Here is a 20,755-nt window from a genome sequence, read left to right as displayed (position 1 = left end):
GTGCCCCCCCTGCCCCCCCTATAGTTACGCCTCTGTCCCTAGTGTAGTGGAAATGCGTAGCTTTCAGAATCTTAGCCTTAAGGGCACTGGCTGCAGTTGTGCAGCTTGGCTTTCAAGACCGATGTGTTCCAGCATTAATGATAACAACAAGCTCACTCACATAGTGCAGTTTTCGGAGGACTCTGTGAAGCTATAATCGATTTCAACGTTGGTTGCTATGCTGGCAAAGCCATGGGGCAGCTCATCCCATTCATCGAACCTGACACCGGTGCCCAGAGAATACGTGCCCACTGCACAGGGTTTGCAGGACTGATCTTTCATGTCCAAGAACTCACCTGCCCTGCAGGAAAATGCTGAAATGCAGAAGAGCACCAAAAAGAAGATTAGGAGGAAATATGAATTAAAACCAAGAACACACTTTCTATAATGATTCCTGATGTTTCAGTAATATATTGCTACAGTACAGCAGTTCTCAGAACACATGGCCAGAATTATACCTTCTAACAACATTATTTAACTAGCAAAGGACTGAGGAAAGCTTGAGTCCCTCACCATATCTGACAAGGCTTAACAATTTAGAAATAAATCTGGGATGGAAAAAAATCTCACGGTTTGTCACTATAAGATCTTGGCTCTTTTCTCAATGTTTAATTTCACCCTAGCTATTTAGTTCCAGCTATGGATTCAAAATGTGCAATTAAATCTCTGAAGGCAAAATGGAGTTCATGGAGAAAACATGTTTAAAAAAACTTATCAGTGGTTTTGAAAGTAAGAAAAAGATTTATTTTTTAAGCAATATAAGCACTGGAGGTTAGACATGTAATTACATTAAAGAATGTTAGGATAGTTTTATGGCCAAATGTGCTTCATCATAATCTTAAAGGGCTTCAGCAGCTGTGTGCCTGCCTTGGTTTTGTGTCTCTTGTGAGGAAAAATGCAACTGGTCTCTGCTGCTTCTAATATAATCAATGGGCGCAAGAGTGCTTTTAAAACAATGAGCAGGATCCAGACTACTTAGTCATGACTAATAACTATTAAAATCAATGAGACAAGTTAGTGATGATTAACTTAAGTCCCATTAATTTCAATGGGACCTAGTCATGACTAATATAGTCTGGATGCTGCCCATTGAAACAAAAAAACCGTAGCCATGGGGCTTGGGAGGGCTGAAGAAAAGACAGGTAAGCTCCCACTTTCCTCCCAGATAAGCAGCGGCCATCTTGGGCTCTGCCACTCTGCGCACCCACATGTTTGGCACAGCAATGGAGTCCCAAGCTGGGATCGAGAGGAGAACGCCCTCCTGCATCCTAGTGTGCACTGTGCGAGCAGTGGCACGGCTGCTCTCAGTAGAGCAGCTGCTCCACTCTGCACAGCCACTCCTTCCCCACCGGCTCGCTGCCCAAAATGGCGGCGGTTGGGAGGAAGCCCAGCTACCCAGTGGCAATCACACACACCATCACCATTGGTTCGTTCAACCTTCATAAAAGGCTGGGTAGAGAAGTTGATCTACCCAGGACTGGAGCAGCTGGGAGCAGAGGGCTCCCAGTACTCCAGACGACACGGGATGCCTGGGGGTAACCCACCCAGGCAGTTCGTGTCGTGAAGATAGCCTCATTATCAATCCATTTACCATTTTCAGTGTCATTTCACAGCAGTGGAGCCATTTCTGGTACTCCTTCAGGAGAAATGAGAGGGAGATCCAAGTTCAATAAATTGCAGGCAAGAAAGGAATCATAGCCGAAGTCACTTCTGATTTATCTCACAACATAAATGAAGAATCAGAATAAAAATTGTTCTAGGCCCTTGAACTATAACACATTTCAACTTCAGTTAATGTCACACTTCAGTTACAGTTAATCCAGTCAAAATACTACAACTTCTTTTAAAGTTTTGCATGTTTGCTGTATCTGGTAGCTTGCCCTGCATCCTCAGGAGAGACTGAGATAAAATAAAAATAAAAATAAAAATTTTAAAAGATATAACAGGCAACATCTTAGGAGGAGAGCAGGTCGTGGGAGGAGAGCTGGTCTTGCAGCAGCAAGGATGAATTATCCCCTTTGCTAAGCAGAGTCTGCCATGGTTTGCATTTGGATGGATGATTACGTGTAAGCACTGTCTGCTGTAAGATATTTATCTTAGTGTAGTGTAGTGCAGTGGTAGAGCATCTGCTTGCATGTAGAGAGACTCAGGTTCACTCCCTGGTATCTCCAGGGCGCTTTCCAGATTAGACCCTGCAACAGAGGGTCTAAAATGATGAATTTCTGAAGTGTGCTTCCACACTTCCTGTGTTGTGACACCACAGTCCCTAAGCTGACAGCAGCGTGCTGTTCATATTTCCAATGCCTTGTTTTGAATTTAATTGCTGCAATATAGTGCTATGATGTCATATATCTGGTGTAAAAAAGTTGCTTTTTTTTCAGGTTGTTAATTTTTGCAAGACTGCTCCCCCTGCTGTTTATGTTTTGAAAGCAATTTGCCTGAATGTAAGCATTTTGCTGATGTTGAGACAATCTGGAAAGCGCCCAGGTAGGGCTGGAAGAGATTCCTGCCTGAGATCTTGGAGAAGCCACTGCCAGTCAGTATTGTCTACCAACAGTCTGACTCAGTATAAGGCAGCTTCCTATGTGCCTACGAGAAGAGGCATTCCTGCAGTAGGAAAGGAGAATGCTTCTTCTGTAATAGTATGTGTCACAGACACACAGACTTGAAACCTACTGCCTCAGTAATCAGGGCATCTTTTCATTCAGTCCAAACTTTTAATTAATCTAACAAAATAAACAGTTCAATATATACTCCTCATTGGAAGCCACCTGCTCTGTTTACAAGCTGAGTAAGATAAGCTCAGCACAATGTTAGTTGTTAAATACAACAGAAAATAACAAAAGTCCATTTACATCTGCCATTCAGCCTTAAAATATGGAAATATAAAATGTCTTAGTGTTTTTACAGTTAACACATAAATATTAAAATACTGTCACCATGCAGAAAAGAGGTCAGAGGCAAGTGTGAAAAAGAACTATTCTTGACCAAGAAATGAGTCTAAAATGTTATCTCTCCTGAATTTTCAATTAATAGCAGGGTAGGCAATCGGGACTGCTTCCACAGCAAACCACCACACTGACATTATTTTATTGAAATGACAGTGCTGCCTGTGCATCTCACAAAGAGATATCTCATGCCCTATGGTTTAAGGTAGCTCGGGAGTCTCCGATGTGCTGGAATGAGCTGTGAACAGGAAAGATACAGTGGCAGCAACAATGGCTTACAGCATTCTGTGCCTTTGATGGGGTCTGGCAAGCCGGTGCAGAGTCCTGGAGTGTGTGGCACAGCTACTCTCCATCTGGAGCCTAGGCTGTCACATGCTGTGTATTCATAGTGGTATTCAGACTGGAAGAAAAAATACAGGGATGAAACAACAATATGTGCATTTAGCACAAATGACAGATATTCCTCACCCTGCTCCCCATTACAAAGCATTGTGTTTCCACAGGAAATGTCTACTATTTTAAGATCCTTAGAATGTTTATACAATAGAAAAACAGATTCAACAAGTGCAAGATGGCAGCCCCAATATGAGGGGAATGCACTGAACATGCCATGGGCTGACACTGACCTCCAACTGACACACATCGGCTATAACAGCTAATCCTCTTGTTTTTGTTTCCATGGTGGGTTAAATCTTTGAAGCCCTATTGGGACCTGAATACAGATGCCTTAAGGACTCTGTTCTCCCACACAAACCTACGCAACTACTCAGAGGCCCTTCTCAGGGCTCCCCCACCTGTTAATATGGTCTAAGGGCACAAGATGCAGCTACCTTGTTGAAACTAAGCAGGTCTTGGTGTGGTCAGTACCTGGATGGGAGACGCAGGTATGCCACTTTTGGGGATGAGACTATAGCTCAGTGGTTGTAGCTCAGAGCTTTGCATGCAAAAGGTCCCAGGTTCAGTCCCTGACATTTCCAAGCAGGGCTGGGAAAGAATCCTGCCTGGAACCTTGGAGAAGCTGCTGCCGGTCAGTGTAGACAATACTGAGTTGGATAGTTCAACGGTCTGACTCAGTATAAGGTAGCTTCTTATGAATGTGAGGCAGGTTTTCATTTGTTGTGCCCTGACTCGGGAATGCTTTCCTCAGAGAAGCTTTGGTGCCAGGGCATCCACCTTTTTAGTTTCTGAATTTTTATACGTGGTTTGAATCTGGCTTCCATTGTTTTTTGCTACTCTGCTAATTGAGCAGAGGCACCTTTTTAAAGTGGTGATTCTCTTTATTTAGCAGGGTTAGAGCAACTGGCCCTATCCAACCCCAGCACAGCATCCCTTTGGTGGCTGTTGTTGGTGTCAATCTTATGGCTTTCTTTTTAATATTGTGAGCTCTTTGGGGACAGGGATCTATCCTTTTATTTATTTATTTATTTATTTATTTATTTATTATTTCTCTTCGTAAACCACTTTGGGAACTTTTTTTTGGTCGAAAAGCAGTTTATAAATATTCATAGTAGTAGTATTTTAAGTGCTTGATTGTTGTTTTGTTATTTAACTATTTTGAATTTATGTTAGCCACTCTGAAAAGCTATTTTGTCTGTAGAGCAGGAAATGCATTCTCAAAAATAAATAAATATTAGTATATTGTGAAAAGAAAACCAAACTTTTACAGTGCCAAATTTATGCCAAGGCAAGTGGAGATATATTCTACAGACAACAGCCCAGAATTCATACTTTAAATATGATGTTATTGTGATTTTTTTCAAATGGCAATAAACTGCAGAATGCTCAAAGCTTTTACACAAGTTCCAAGCATGATCTTACTTCCCATACCCATATTGCAGCAAACTTCTGTGCTTCTTCCTAATGCAATCTTATCCTGTACACATGCCAAACAGGGCCCTTGCACAATTTCCACAGCACCATCTGCTGGCAGCGCTTGTATTCTGAGAAGAACCCACCATTTTTCATTACTACTTTTGAGGAGACTGGGGGGAAAGGTGAGTTCTTTAAACATAGAAACTTGCTGCAGTGTGTGTATGGGGAGCAGGATTGTGCCTGGAACTTGCATAAAGTTACCCCTTCTAACTTGGCAAAGAGGCACCTTTTACTGTGGTGATTCTCTTTATTTAGCAGGCGGAGAGTAACTGGCCCTATCCACCCACAGCACAGTACCTCCAGTGACTGTTGCTGGTGTCTATCTAATGTTACTTTTTAGATTGTGAGCCCTTTGTGGACAGGGATCCCTCTTGTTTGTTATTTCTCTGTGTAAACTGCCCTGAGCCATTTTTGGAAGGGCGGTATAGAAATCAAATCAAATCAAATCAATCAATCAATCAAGGCTGTGAACATCCTGCAGTTTATTGCCCTCTAAAAACCACTCCATTTCCTTCATAAGGGCTTTTCCAGATGATAAGTTTCTCCCACTAGGAATACTAAAAGAGTTGTATTTTCTGTTAGTAATATCAGCACCAATATTTTGTCTTTTGTCACCTAAGGTATTTTCCGCAGCTACTGCTTTAGGTGCAGCAAAACAGCATTTTCCTAGCACCCAGAGTGGGCCTACATATCAGGAAAACCATCTACCAATCCTGTGTTTTCCTTGTATGGCAAATGCAGCTGGAAATGACACTTGCAGGGGAGAATTAGCAGGATGCTTAGGTAGATGTTTAACCCTTCCTATACCCAGTGGTGACTAAGACTTTCCGTGTACCTGAACCAGTCTGCCTAATGCCACTCTCCTTCATGCATGCATTCTTCTCCTCATCTTTCTCCTGTGTCAAATGCAGCTTCCCCTCCTGCGAAAATCCCCTTTTACATTTAAAAAAAAAAAAAAAGCAAGCACTGCCTGGTGGCAGCCGCAGTGGCTGCAGGGGGGGGGTGAGGATAAAGTCCCTCCTTTTACCTTTAAAAAAAATGCTGTTGTGTGGTGGCAATCACAATGGCTGCAGGGTGGGGGCGAAGAGAAAGTCCCCCCTTTTACCTTTAAAAAATGCTGCCGCGTGGCAGAATGGGGGGCAGCAAGCTCCTTCCAGCTCCTCTGCTCTTCTCAAGTAATTGCACAGGCCTCTCTGCCGTGCAGCCCATTTTCGGCCTTCCTCTGCACATAGAGGAAGGCAGAAAATGGGCTGCACAGCAGAGAGGCCTGTGCAATTACTTGGGAAGAGCAGAGCAGCTGGAAGGAGCTTGCTGCCCCCCATTCTGCCATGCGGCAGCATTTTCAAAGGTAAAAGGGGGGACTCTCCCCTCCTTGCCCCCACACCACCCTCCCCGCAATCACCGCACCTCATCCTGCCACCGGCAGTGGTGCTCTTTAAAGGGCAAAAGGGAGACCTTTCCTCTCCCCTCCCATTCCCCGCTACAGCCGCCACCACACAGCAGCACTTTGTTTTTGCTTGTTTTTTAAGGTAAAAGGGCGGCAAAAGCTTAATCTGTCCCTGCTCGTGCGCACAAATACACATCGGCTGCCACTAATTCATTTCTTTTGTGGTGGCCACAGCCATTGTGGCACACGCGCTCTCCTCCACCACCTTCCACTTCTCCTTCACACACCTCTGTAGAGGATCTCCAATACTTTATTGTCTTTCTCCCAATTTCTTCTTCTGCTTCTTCCTCCTTTTCATAACCAGCCTAGCAACACAAGGGGGAGGAAGTGGAAGGGAGGGCATGTGCCAGGGCAAGCAGCAATGGGTGCTTCTGCCGTGAATAAAAGGAAAATATGACCATGCTCCAATGGAAGAGAGAGGCAGGTGAAGTGGTGGGGGTGGGGGTGGCATCTTGTTGCCCTGCAGCTGCCCAAATTATCTATTGCTTGAGGCAACTGTGTGCAGCACAATGAGGTGGCAGAATCCTGAAGTGGCAAAGTACCCTAATACTTCAGATTGCAGATTGGAGGATAACAGCAAACTGTCTTCTGCTGAGTCAGACCATTGATCCATCTAGCTCAGTATTGTCTACACAGACTGGCAGCAACTTCTCCAAGGTTACAGGCAAGAGTCTCTCTCAGCCCTATCTGGAGATGCCAGGTAAGGATCTTGGAACCTTCTGCATGCAAATACTCTTCCCAGAGAGACCCTGTCCCTTAAGGTATGTGAATCTTACAGTGCATTTTACAGTGTTCACATGTAGTCTCCCATTCAAATGTAAACCAGGGCAGACCCTGCTTAGCAAAAGGGACAATTCAAGGAACAAGACCAGATCTCCTCATTTTTTAAATGCTCTTCCATGTATGAGCCTCTGCAACAGGAAAATTAAAACAGAAAAAAAAAACAGCTTCCTTGCAGGTGCTGGGTTTGTATGGTTGTTTTTACATTGTGAAGTGTTAAAAAGGGTTACTCCCCTACCAGCATTCTAAAGTGGTGCAATTCATTCTACAGCCACAGGAGTCTAACACTTTGTTCCCACCTCATTCTGCTGCCTGTGTCAATCTTGCCTGTTTGGGTTCTCACAGGGGCCAATGTGCAGACTAACATTCTGTCAGCAGAACATCACTGGAAGGGTTAATGGAAGCGTGTTGTGCTAGTGCAAGAAGCCCTTCCACTACCACAACACCCCTTCAGTTCACAGAAGTTGATGGAACAGTAGTCCGGATGCTGAGAGAGGGAGGGAGGAGCTTTTATCCCCAACCCAGTCAGAAAGCTACATTTCTTCTTTTTTAAATATAATTTTGGTTCATAGCCAGAATGGAAGTAGCACTATCTAATGCTTTTTGCACATTTTCTTCTTCTGTGGAAAGGCTCTGTGAACACAATTTGACCTAATTTATTTTACTGCATACATGAATACAACATTCTGCCATTCCATTAAGTTCAGGTTTTCTCCCTATGTTCAAGATTCTGATATCATGTTGACTAGAAAGCTTCATCTGCCATGCTCCCTGATGTATACTTCAAATGTTTAAGCCCTGAATTCACTCATAAACTCACTAGTCACATTGACTTGGATGGCATTTGTATGTTGCACAAATGCTTTCAAAACTGTTGCCATTGTGCTGTAAAACTCAACATATGCACAACAATGCTGGCCTTAAAATTTGACAAGTATCCCTAAATAAGTAAGTGCTATTGCTATTGCTAAATGGAGGGGGTTTTTTTTACATCCAATATAAATAAAAGAAACTCTTCTGAATAATATAATTTACACTAGTGTTGATGCCTGAAACCCCCCTCTGTTTGAAAGCTCCCCAGCAAAAATCAGTTCAGTAGCAAGTGGACCATTGGTACAGTATGATCCCATTTTGTTGCATTAGAACATCTAGCACTAACAGAATCAATTTTGTTTCTGGTAGTCATAAGCCACAGCCCAGAGCAACAGATATTTGTATGTTACAAATAAACATTATATTAAGCACCTGCTTAAAATTGACAGGCTTGTTTCTTTTTAACTAAACAGCAGCCAGGTTGGGCCCTCTGTGGAATGGAACCACAGCATGGGAGGAGGAAGTTGTTAACCTGTTGCCTGCACCACAGTCCTGACCCGGTTCACATACACATGCATGGCTTCTAATTGTCTTGGAAGCACCCATTGAGAACAATCTAGATGGGCTGTAGCAGGAGTAATGGGTTGATGCCCCCCCTTCTTCAACACAGCTATCCTTGCCTGAATCCCACGCCCCCTCCATGGCTGTTATTTAGGGAATAAAAAACAAGCACACCAGCGTCAAGTACTAATGTGTAGTCTGGCTCTTAGTGATTACCTGTCATGGCTCTGACCTCAAGCCACAGTCAGGATTTGGATCTCAAGGGGAAAGAGCCAGTCCAATCCCCATCCCCAGTACCAGCTGTTGAGGTGCAGGACTCAGGATCCAGTGGCATGGATGAACCTGGCAATGAGGAATCCTGGAAACTCAAACCCAGACCCCCCAGAGATAGTTCCTCATAGTTAAACTCACCCGAGGAGTCTAACTACACAGGGGGCAGATCAGACCTAGATGTTCCATAAACATCCTGCAGTGCCTGCTTACCGACACAGGGAACATATAAAGCAAGAGGTGGCTGAGAGGTAGCTTGGGTTGCAGCCCTTTAAAAATCCACACTCCACAACGGAGGGGTGGAGCCTTAGGGAAAGAGGCAGGGTCCAAGAGGCACAGAAGGGCTCAGCTGAAGTTGGGCTTCTCTCAGGCTAACCTCTACTCTTGGAGCTCTCTCCTTTACAGCAGCTGTGTGGACCCCGTGGGAGGCTAGGACAGGGTTATACCAGTGGACTTAGCAGAAGACTTTTCTGACTCTCCACACATCTGTACAAAGACGTCTTCTGATGAAAGTCAGTTGGTAACTCCTTAATAATAATCCCGTTTCCCCTGTGAGAGCCCTACTTGAAGTGGGGCGGAGGGCAATGGAGAACCGTAACTGAGATATGAATCAACAAAGCACAGTACTCTTCTAATTTGACAGGGTTCCTTTAATGCCTAAACAGTAAACGAACAGAACAGTGGTTAAGCTAGCATTATGTGCAGATTAGTATGACAATGCTTGCTGTTCATTAAACAAGTTCCTGGGAAAACCCGGATACAGAGAGTTGCCTAAGGAGGAAAAATAACATTTCTCTAATGCGGTGAATGGATGGAAAGCTAGAGCGTTTGCTCGTCACATTGTAACCAGAATGAGAACATGTAAACTAAATGAAGCAGAAGTAGCACTGCTAATGGAAATGTAACTAAGCCTCCTATTTCCTTGCTAGTTCAAATGGTTGACTAGAGCTAGAGAAGAAGGCTTTGAAATGAAGTCTTTTGCACATACCTACTTTTCTTGTGGTCTTGGCTAAGTAATCCTCTCTCAGTATCCATGAGGGAGATATTATAAAGGCTTTCCTGTGTACTTATTCTGATATTTTCTCCTCTGTATAATATAGCCATCGTGTCATGTTTGGTGGAAAATACAAAGCCTGCAGGTCTAATGTGTCAGTTATATCTCAATCTCTGTGTGCACTGTATACATTCCACATGCATTTGATTTTGTTGTTAGGTAATGGCACAGCGGGGAAATGACTTGATTAGCAAGCCTGAGGTTGCCGGTTTGAATCCCCACTGGTATGTTTTCCACACTATGGGAAACACCTATATCGGACAGCAGCAATATAGGAAGATGCTGAAAGGCATCATCTCATACTGCATGGGAGATGGCAATGGTTAACCCCTACTGTATTCTACCAAAGGCAACCATGGCTCAAGTCGCACAAAGTGCAACATGATGGCACACTTTACCTTTAGATATCATCAGTAGTCTGTTACCAGACAAGCTGTGTTTCAGGTAGCACAGAAAGCACCCCTCTTTGTGAATGGGACTGTGGGGTCATAGTCTCCATTTTGGATATTTCAGTTCATGGGCTCATGAACTTTTCACCTGCCTGGGTTTAGCAAGACCTGCAGCTGGTGGTTGCATGAGTAAAGCATGGGGCAATGTGCCCCCAGGTCAGAAAAACAAAGACCTAGTGAGACATCCCTACCCCTCTCTTTTGTAAATGAGAAGGCATGAACTGGTGAGCAGACTAGACTTGAAAAAGTGAACTAGTTAATTTTATGTATTTATTTATTCAATTTATATACTGCCCTTCCAAAAATGGCTCAGGGCAGTTTACAACAGAATAAAACCAATTGAACTAGCAATTAGCTGGCAAGAACTAGCAATTAGCTGGCAAGGGGGAAATGAGCGCATGAAAACTGGAGAGGTATAATCTTATCCCCTAAAGGCACCCTGCTCTTGATATGCAATCCGGCACAGCTCCATTCAACCCAAGTAACATATTTCTCATAACTTCCCCTTGCCATTCTTGGCCAAGATTCACTCAGCCAGCTTACACTCAGTTAGCAATACACTCCTTTGTCATGTGTGGAATCTGCCACCTTCAGGGTGTGTAGGATGACTTGGAAACTGCTCCAGGGCACATTTCGGAGTATACGTACCTCTGGCCAAAGCACATGGTCAGAGTGTCTTTTCCTCTAGGAGCCTTTCCATCTCAGAATCCATTTGGATTTACCATACACGGACTCTCAAAGTGAGTAGCAGTGTTCGCTCCTCGTCTCCTTTTTCTTCCCCATCTCATTGTCCTTCCCACGAGAAAATCAGCAAGTGCAACGAACGCAAGTGTAATGACCAAGGATAGGTAAAGTAACTTCTTGCCTCTCTGAGAAGCCTTCTCACCCCCTTCTTTCTCCCTCCTTCCACACCTTTAAGCACTGTTCCACAGCCAGGCTTTGGTTTAAGCATCTTGGACAAGCCGATCTACTGATAATTTAGACTTTAAGCTGAATTACTTACTTTATTTAGTACATTTATATACCGCCCCATACAGAAATGTCCCTGGACAGTTCACAATAGTCCCTGAGGGGTTCGCTTTTAGCATGATTCTCACTTAGGACATTAACTAAAAATTTTATTGGCTTGCCTAAATAACTTTTGCCTTCCCCTCCTGTACCCCCATACCGCTAAATAAATCTGTTGTATTTCATTTCTGCTTCCTCATCTTTTCCAGTTACCAAACTTGCACAAATTTGATAATGAAGCCAAACTGCTCCCTCTAGTCAAGCTAATTCCCACACTAAGCCAAAAGTATAGCTGGAGTGTCTAGGCAGCACTCCGGAGCAGTTTTGGTAACATCCTAAGTATGTATTAATCCTACTCTGCAAATGCTATTCTTTCATTCTCGTTATAACTTTCAGGTTTTTGTCTAGTTTGAAATTGAAACATAACTACTCTTGATCCTTTTAAAAACTACATGATGCATTATGTCACTATATATACCTGAAAAAAGAGCTATTCCTTCTATAAAAAGACGTGGCTTTTCCTTGAGAGAGAAACATGAACAAATATCTCTTTGGAATCTAGCTTTCTTTGGAAATGCTATTTAAAAAAAGAGGGGCTAGTTTTGCTTTCTGAATATAAGGAATAAATGCCTGCCTGCAAATTGATTGGTAACTTTCTTTGAAATTAAATATCATACCCTCATGTAACAGCAATTGTCATATCTACCTATATCACTGTATAGTGAAGTTAACATGCAATTTTTGTATTTTAAAAAATATCTAATTAAGTTTGAAACTGTTTCTCATTAATACCTTCTTCACTGGTAAGGGCAACTCATTTCGGCCCCACATTATTCTAAAAGCTCTTGCTAGCCAGCAAGTCTTATTATGACTTGGTGTTACTTTACTTGATTATAATACTGTTTATCAGGGTAAATGGTGAGCTTGGAAAGCCTGTGCTAACAGAAGGAATACATAGGCCTTCAGCTGCTCCTGTTTGTGATTTCAGACCTGACTGATGTGCTGAATCCACATCTATTTCTGCAATTGGTAGCACACTTGTCATATTTGAAGGTAAATTTGCTCAGACTGTATCTGTGCAGTTCCCTCTCAGATGTTACCAAGAAGTGCTATCAACCAAACTCGGAAGTAACTTGTGTACTTAGTACTTCATTTTTTACTCTGAAGCTGTTCTGAGTTAAACCAGTATGTCTACTTATCTGGATTTTAATATATAGCCAAGTAGCAGCAGTAGTACTGGATTAAACATCAATATGACACTTGGTTAGTACTTATTTATTTATTTATTTATTTAAAATGTAGATGCAGGGGCAGAGCCACCATTGGGTGAATGGGTTCAAAGAACCCGAGCTGCAACCAATCGGGGTCGTGCCTCACAGCCCCGACACCCCCACACACACATCTTACGTCAGACGCAGGGGTGCTGGTTTAGCTCTCAAGCAGGGGCCGCACGGCCCGTTTGGGAGTTAAATGGCCGCTGCGTTTACAGCATGGCCAGGAGCGACTCTTCCCTCCCTCAAGGCAATGAAGAGCCACTTCTGGCTGTGCTGCAAATGCAGTGCCAGCCCCAGACTAGCTCCTGAAGGGGTCACACGGCCCCCTTCGGGAGTTAAATGGCCGGCACTGCCAATGCAGCACTGGCCTTACAATGCAGCACAGACCACACACCCCACATCTGACGTCAGATGCAGGGGGCGGGGTAAGTGGGGCCACCACTGCAGCCGCACACAGGCCGCTGGTGGTCAGGCTCCATGCCTGTGTAGATGTTAAAGAGAATGGGAGCAAGGACTGAGCCTTGTGGAACCCCAGAAGAAAGGGGCCAGGGTGCAGAACACTCAACCACAATCGACACCAACTGGAATCACCCAGTGAGACAGGACCAGAACCACTGAAGAAGAACACTGCCCCCAAGGCCCGGCCCACCTAGGAATTCCAGAAGGATAGGCATGGCTGATGGTATCGAAAGCTGCTGAGAGATTAAGAACCAAGAGAGGTACACATCCCACATCAACGTTACAATAAAGATCATCCAACAGGGCAACCAATGCCATTTCAGTATGTTGGAAGATAATCTAAGCAGCCCATTTCTGTAAAAATTAGTGACCATTCCATACCCATAACTGTGTACAACTAATAAAAAATGCTTGTTTTGGGTTGGCTTGATTCGCTAAAGCAGGTTGGAGCAGTGTACATACAACACTTTTGGGGGCCGACTGCTAGCCCCAAACCTCAGCATTGGATAGACTACATCATGGTTTTCTGGAGTTCAAACAAGAGAGAAGCAGCACTCAGACTGTGTACACAATATAATATTCTTTTTCTAGTTCCCATTTGTTTCTAATAAAAAATATACTAGCAGCAGTTCGCAAATTGAGACATTTGGGTTCAGCTTGGCAACTTCTTAAGGAGGAATAAGGTAGTCACCTTTTTACTCTGGATATATGCACCAGGAAGTCACCCGGTGCATCAGCGTCGTCTTAGATTTATTTAAGTTTAAAAGGCACACAGTAATGTGCTGTGTGTGCTAGGAGTTAAACATTTTCCCCACATGGAGATTCTATGTTATATTAGCAATACACCAAGTAGCTCTACATGAAACAGCAGCAAGAAAAAGGCAGTGTTTTAAAAGAAATAATTTCCTCAGAAGTCATGAAACCAGCATCTTTGCTTTCCACAAAAACTTTCTGACCTGCCTTAACTTAACTTACATTGTGTTCCACACATCCATATGGAACAGCAGCTGTTACATGGGCAAGGTGTTCCCTGAAGCTAATCACCTTGAAAGCTGACACCCTCCAACAATCGGCTAGGGAGGGATGTTTATGCAGCAGTTAAGCTAACATTGAAGGCAAACAGTGCTAGCTGAAAATTTAACCTAAATGTCTGGCAAAACACTGGTAATTTAAGCCAACAGCTGAGCATCTTATATTACCCATCCCCCATCTTTGTCTTAATAGCAAGGAAATGGGTTTTGATCCTTAGATGGGAAAGCTCATCCAGGGCCATCTATCTCAACAAAGTGCCCTCCTAGTATCCTCTACTGGGTGGACCCCTTCAAGGATCTTGGGGGAGGGGGGCTCACCATGGCCATGGGGGAGGTCTTTTTCAACAGCTCCTTCTCTGTACCTACTTCCTCTCTTACTTCCCTTCTCCCATCTCCTTTATGAGCAGTTATGGAGCTCCTCAATGCCTATGAAACTCCCCTACCCAGAAATGGGACATCCCGCCCCCCACAGGCCCCTGTGATGAAGCAGCAGCCACTGGCGGGGGAAAATCCCATTTGCAGATGGAATGAGAGAGAGAAAATGACAACAGAATGACTTTTCCAGCTGAGAAAGTTGTTCCACCATGGGCACAGATGGCCAGGATTTGGCTGTGATTTGAACCTTTCTGAGGGCCCAGGGTCCTCAAATGATGCCCAAAGATGCTAACCTCTGATACCAACTCTGACCTTACCATTTTATTTTTTGACTCAATATCTCTAGAAAAGAATATTGATACTGGAGAACAAAAGTATAGAGGACAGCTGCACGTTAAAAATGCAAGTCTTACTGAGAAACGACTTGCCCTTACAGCTAGTTTTGTGTCAGCTTTAGCTTTCTTCAGACATTCAAATTGCATGCATGGGGAGGGATCAGAAATGCACTGTCCTGCATAGTACACTTGTCCATGCCTGCCGTTTGTATGTTCAGTATAGCATGTGCATAAGGGGCCATAGCTCAGTGGTAAAACATGTGCTTTGCATGGAGAAGGTCCCAGGTACAGTCTCTGGCTTTTCCAGGTAGGGCTGAGAGAGCCCACATATGAAACCTGGGAGAGCCATTGCCAGTCCATACATACAATATTAAGATGTGGCTTCATTAAGAAAGCAGCTTCATATATTCATAACTCTGCTTGTGTAGAGTTCAACATTTGCAAGTCCTATCTGTACACACAAAACCAAGGTGTGGGCATGTAACAACTCTCAAATGATGAAATTCTTAGAGAATACAAAATGGATATTTTAATTATCCAGAAACTGATAAAAATAGATAGAGGTCTAGGATGAATGATAAATTTCACAATAGTCAGAAATAAGTAGTGGGGCTTCTGACATAAACATAAATTAATCAGAAAAGAAGGGGTAAGGTTAGGCAAAAAAAAATTGCAGAGAATGCTAAAGCAAGCTTTTAAGGACCTGCCAAAGCTATGAGAGAGGCTATAAAACAGCAGGTGAAATTCAGTATAAGTCAATTGAGGAAATATATCAAAATAACAAAAGCTCATAAATAGTAATAAAAAGCGACTCATAAATTTTAATTTATTTACTCCCTTCAGAAGATGCAGAACAAAGGACAAAGGACAAAGGAACAGGTAACAGCACAGTCCTAAGCAGAATTAGAGTCTGAGCCCACTGAAACCCATGGGTTTCTGCATAGGTTTGCAGCATTAATGATATAACATGAAGCTAGTCTGTAGAACTCTTTTGGGATAATTTACTAATCCTAAAGCCAGTATTTATTTTATTTTATTTTATTATTTACTTAGATAGATAGATTTATATATCACCCTTCCAAAATGGCTCAGGGCAGTTTACAACAGAATAAAAACAAGTAAAACCAATTAACAATTAAAATCAAAACTATAAAAACAGAATAAAACCAATTAAACATTCAAACAGCTAAAAACCCTGGAGAACCAGGGAAAACATTAAAACAATTAAAACAAATTAAAAACCCTGAAAGGCCAGGCCAAACAGATGGGTTTTAAGGGCTCTCTTGAAGGACAGTAAGAAATTAAGATTAAGAATCTCTGCTGGGAGGTCATTCCACAGCCCGGGAGCAGCTACAGAGAAGGCCCGCTTCTGAGTCGCCACCAAACGAACCAGTGGTAACTGGAGATGGACCTCCTCAGATGACCTTAATGTACGGTGGGGATCATGTAAAAGAAGGCACTCTCTGAGATATCTTGGGCCCAAGCCGTTCAGGGCTTTAAAGGTAATAATCAGCACTTTGTATTTTGCTCGGAAACATATCGGCAGCCAGTGTTTCAAAACAGGCATAAAATAGTCTCTCCGGGTTGCCCCAGAGACCAATCTGGCTGCCGCATTCTGAACTAACTGAAGTTTACGGACTACGTACAAAGGCAGCCCCATGTAGAGCACATTGCAATAGTCAAGCCTGGAGGTTACCAGCTGATGCACCACTGTTTTGAGGTCATCCTCGTCAAGGAATGGGCACAGCTGTCAAATCAGCCAAAGCTAACAGCACTAACAAGCACTCCTGGCCATGGCCTCCACCAGAGATACCAGGGTGAGGCCTGGGTCCAGGAGTACTCCCAAGCTGTGCACCTGCTCCTTCTGGGGAGTGTGACCCCATCCAGCACAAGAAGATCTAACTCATCCCTCAGATTCTGAGCCCCTACAATGAGCACCTCCGTCTTGCTTAGATTCAGCTTCAATTTGCTATCCCTCATCCAGCCCATTACTGCCCATAGGCAGGCATTTAGAGAATGAGTGACATTTCCTGAAGATGAAAAGGAGAAGTAGATTTGGGTGTCATCAGCATACTGATAACACCCAGCACCGAACCTCCTGATGACCTCACTCAGCAGTTTCATGTAAATATTGAAAAGCATTGGTGACAGAATGGAGCCCTGAGGAACTCCATATAACAGCTCCCGTTTTGAGGAGCAACTGTCACCAAGCTCCACCATCTGGAATCTACCCAAGAGATAGGAGTGGAACCACTGCAAAGCAGTGCCCCCTTTCCCCAACTCCCCCAGGCGATCCAGAAGGATACCATGGTCGATGGTATCGAACGCCACTGAGAGATCCAGAAGAACCAGCAGAGTCACACTCCCTCTGTCGATTCCCCGGTAAAGGTCATCCATCAGGCTGACCAAGGCTGTCTCAACCTCATAGCCAGCTCTAAAGCCAGTTTGAAATGGGTCTAGATAATCAGTTTCCTCCAAGACTGCCTGGAGCTGGTTGGCCACCACCCTCTCAATCACCTTGCCCAACCAAGGGAGATTGGCCTGTAAATGTCCATTGCTAAGGGGTCCAGGGAAGGCCTTTAAGAGTGGTCTAACCATTGCCTCCTTCAGACAGGGGGGCACCCTACCCTCCCTCAGTGATGCATTTATGATATTAACTAGGCCACCTCTAACAATCTTCCTGCTAGTCAGAAGCAGCCAAGTCGGGCAAGGATCCAGAGAACATGTGGTAGGCCTCACTGCCCCAAGCAGCTTGTCCACATCCTCAGGAATCACAGACTGAAACTGATCCAATCTAAAACTGCAAGCGGGATTGCTGGACACCTCCTCCATAGAACTTGCAGAAATAGTGGTGTCCAAGTCAGCCCAAATACAGGAGATCTTATTCGCAAAGAACCCATTAAAGGCATCACAGCAGAGCAACTCCGGGGACCGATTGGAAGTAGAAGGAGCAGAAACCAAACTCCTCATAATCCGGGATAGCTCCGCTGAGCGTGAAACTGCAGCCGCAATGCACGCAGACCAGAATCTCTTTTTCGCTGCACACACTGCCACCGCATAAGCCTTCAAATAGGACACATGCTGAATCCTGTCAGATTCAAACCGAGTTGTCCTCCACTTGTGCTCCAGTCACCTACCCAACTGCTTCAGTCCCCGCAGCTCCTCAGTATACCAAGGGGCCATTTTTGCAGCATGTCAGAAGGGACACTTAGGAGCAATCATATCTACTGCCCTGTTGAGTTTCCTGTTCCAGGTTCCGACCAGGGCATCGACAGAATCACCAGCCACACCAACGTCAAAATCCTCCAAAGCCTTTTGAAATCCCGCTGGGTCCAGCAGCCTACTTGGACGGACCATCCTAATAGGTCCACCACCCCTGCACGGGTGGATTGCAGCTGTGAGACCAACTTTAACCAGGTAGTGGTCTGTCCATGACAATGGGGAAACCACTGGATCCCCCACCCACGGAACACCCCCGTGATCCGAACAAAAGACCAAATCGAGTGCATGGCCAGCAACATGAGTTGGTTCAGAAACTAATTGGGATAGGCCCATAGTTGTCATGGCCTCTATGAACTCCTGAGCCGCACCAGACAAGCCAGCCCCAAAGTGGATATTGAAGTCCCCCAGCACCAAAAGTCTAGGAGACTCCAACACCAATTCCGCAACCAGCTCCGTCAGCTCAATTAGGGAATCAGTTGGGCAGCAGGGTGGACGGTACACCAACAGAATCCCCAGTCTATCCCCAGTTCCCAGCCACATAAATATGCACTCAATATAAGTCAGCTGTCTCACAGGGACCCTGGCAAAGGAAATGGTATTCTTGTGGACCACAGCCACTCCACCCACCCTCCGCCCACTTCCCCGGCCTGCTCCACGACAGAGTAACCTGGGGGGAAAAGCTGAGCCCACACTGGACCACTCGCCTCCCCCAACCAAGTCTCAGTTATACATGCCAGGTCAGCTCCCCCATCCACAATCAAATTGTGGACAATTTTGGTCTTATTCTGAACTGACCTGGCATTGCAGAGGAGCAAGGCCAGATTCTGTGGGTCGTTGGAGCTGCTCCCCAAGGCCTGAGAGTTGACAGAACAGTTGGAAGTGGAAACAGTTACTAAATTACTGATTTCCCTTCCCCTGTAACGGCCAGCTGCTCTGCCAGCGCCAATTCTTCTTTTCCCCACCACTACAGTAATAGCTGCCCCCAAACTGCCAAGCATGTATGGCTATTTACATGTATGGCTCATGCCAAATATATTTATCTGGAAAAAAGCCCCACTGCATTCAATGAGTCAGTATGCTGGAGACTGCATTCTTAACCTGATGTACTACTGTTGCCCTTAACAGACATACATTTGTGCACAAATAAGCTATTTTGAAGGGCAGAATGATTTAACCACCTCTCGGTATGGTATCTGCTTCACACATACATCCAAACCACAAGACACTTGGAAAGGCACTTCAAGGCTGCAGACAACAGATGGTTTCTAACAGAACTGGAAGTGGTTTGAGAGAGGCTTTGCTTCCTATGATGCTTCCTTTTGTCCCATTGTTGCCTCAGGTAGAAAAGGTTTTTGAAACACCAAAAAATCTTCAAAACCTGTGTACCAGAGATGAAAGGAGATGACTATACACATCATGAGCAACAATCCCTCCTTCACATCATCATCAGTCTGGAATAATTATGGGGTCAGTTCTGACAACCCAATAAATTATGATTTATTTGATTGGGTATTTGGCTCAAAGTCCCCAAGCTTGCATGCTGCCTCCTCTGCTCAAATGCCACTAACATCCTGGTTTTGTTTAAGCAATAGCTCAGTGTGTCATCTGAACCCAGAGCTGTTGTCTAACTGTGGTTCAAAAACCACAATTAAACCAGAATGCAAACCTAGAGTTAGATTTAACTCTGGTTTCACATTCCATTTTAATTGCAGTTATACTACTGCTCTTGGTTCAGACAACAGATGGAACTGTTGCTTAGGTGAGCTAGAAGGTCTGCGTAAACCCTGAAGGAGGTAAGGGGAGGAAGAAGTGTAAGAGCTCAGAAGATTTCAGGCTTCATTCCCGGCCTAGAACCAGCCTATTACCTGGCTCTAATCTTCTGGCTTTTTCAGATAATCCATTTATAACCCAACACAAGTAACTGCTCATTTCTGTGTTGGATTAGTTTTGAGGGTGTTCCATTTTTGCTGTACTTAAACTGCTATATATTGTTACTTATAAACTTTCTCTAACATTGCTGCTAATCTGGTGATACTGTATGTACTGATTGCAAAGAACACTGAGCAGCATCCAGACTAGTTAGTCATAATTAAGCAACACTGAAACCAATGAGAGACGTTAGTTGTGACTAACTTAAGCTTCATTAATTTAAATGGGACATAGTCATGGCTGACTTAGTCTGGATGCTGCCCACTGTTTTGTGTCAGAGAATTTTCATATAGGTCCCTTTTGTGGTCTGCAAAGCTGGCCATTTCGTGAGGAACCAGTGTTGAGGGCAAGAACAGGAATGCCATTCAGGCTGAAAAAGTTAAGTATGTCTGTATGCTTCATCCATCAAACATGGCTAGGGCTGTGTGTACAAACAAACCTCCAGTGCCGTTTCCAAGTTTTGGAGGGCCTTTGGGAGACACATCCTCAGTGAGGGCCCTTGATCCTTGCTGCCAGCTGCTGCTGCTGCTCCTCCTCCTCACCATCATCATCACTGTTGCATTCTTGCCAGGGAGAGAGCGCTGGCAAGTGAGTGGGCATTCAGTGGTAGCTGCTCCTTTCCCTCCTTATCACTGCTCCTGTTTGCTTCCTCTGGACCAGAAGGAAAAGTCAGGTAGGCAAGCAAGCAAGTAGGTGGCAATGTGAGGAGTGGCAGCAGGGACCTCGGGCTCTTAGCAGTGATCTACCTGCAGAGATGTGAGCTTCAAGTGCCCAGGCATGCCAACCTCTGACATCAGTCCTGTATACCTCCCTTTGGAAGTAAGTGCAGGAAGGGAATCTCTAACTTCTCCCTCCCTTCACTCCACTACTGCTACACTTTACCTGGCAC

At 44.3% G+C, this 20,755-nt stretch overlaps 1 protein-coding gene across 2 annotated transcripts in view; it reads right to left on the bottom strand.

Annotated features, from left to right (window-relative positions):
- Positions 1-20,755, bottom strand: part of ELAPOR1 (endosome-lysosome associated apoptosis and autophagy regulator 1) — a 93,232-nt gene that overhangs the window by 41,148 nt on the left and 31,329 nt on the right. For both annotated transcript variants that reach the window (XM_053250501.1, XM_053250502.1), the window contains exons 2-3: positions 3,267-3,387; positions 161-353 (exon numbers count right to left, since the gene is read on the bottom strand). In XM_053250501.1, coding sequence (XP_053106476.1) covers positions 161-353; positions 3,267-3,387 — 314 coding nt within the window. The remainder of the gene's footprint in view (positions 1-160; positions 354-3,266; positions 3,388-20,755) is intronic.

Source organism: Hemicordylus capensis, chromosome 4, assembly GCF_027244095.1.
Source record: "Hemicordylus capensis ecotype Gifberg chromosome 4, rHemCap1.1.pri, whole genome shotgun sequence".
NCBI classification, from domain to species: Eukaryota; Metazoa; Chordata; class Lepidosauria; order Squamata; family Cordylidae; genus Hemicordylus; species Hemicordylus capensis.
This window is presented reverse-complemented; position numbering and strand designations above follow the sequence as displayed.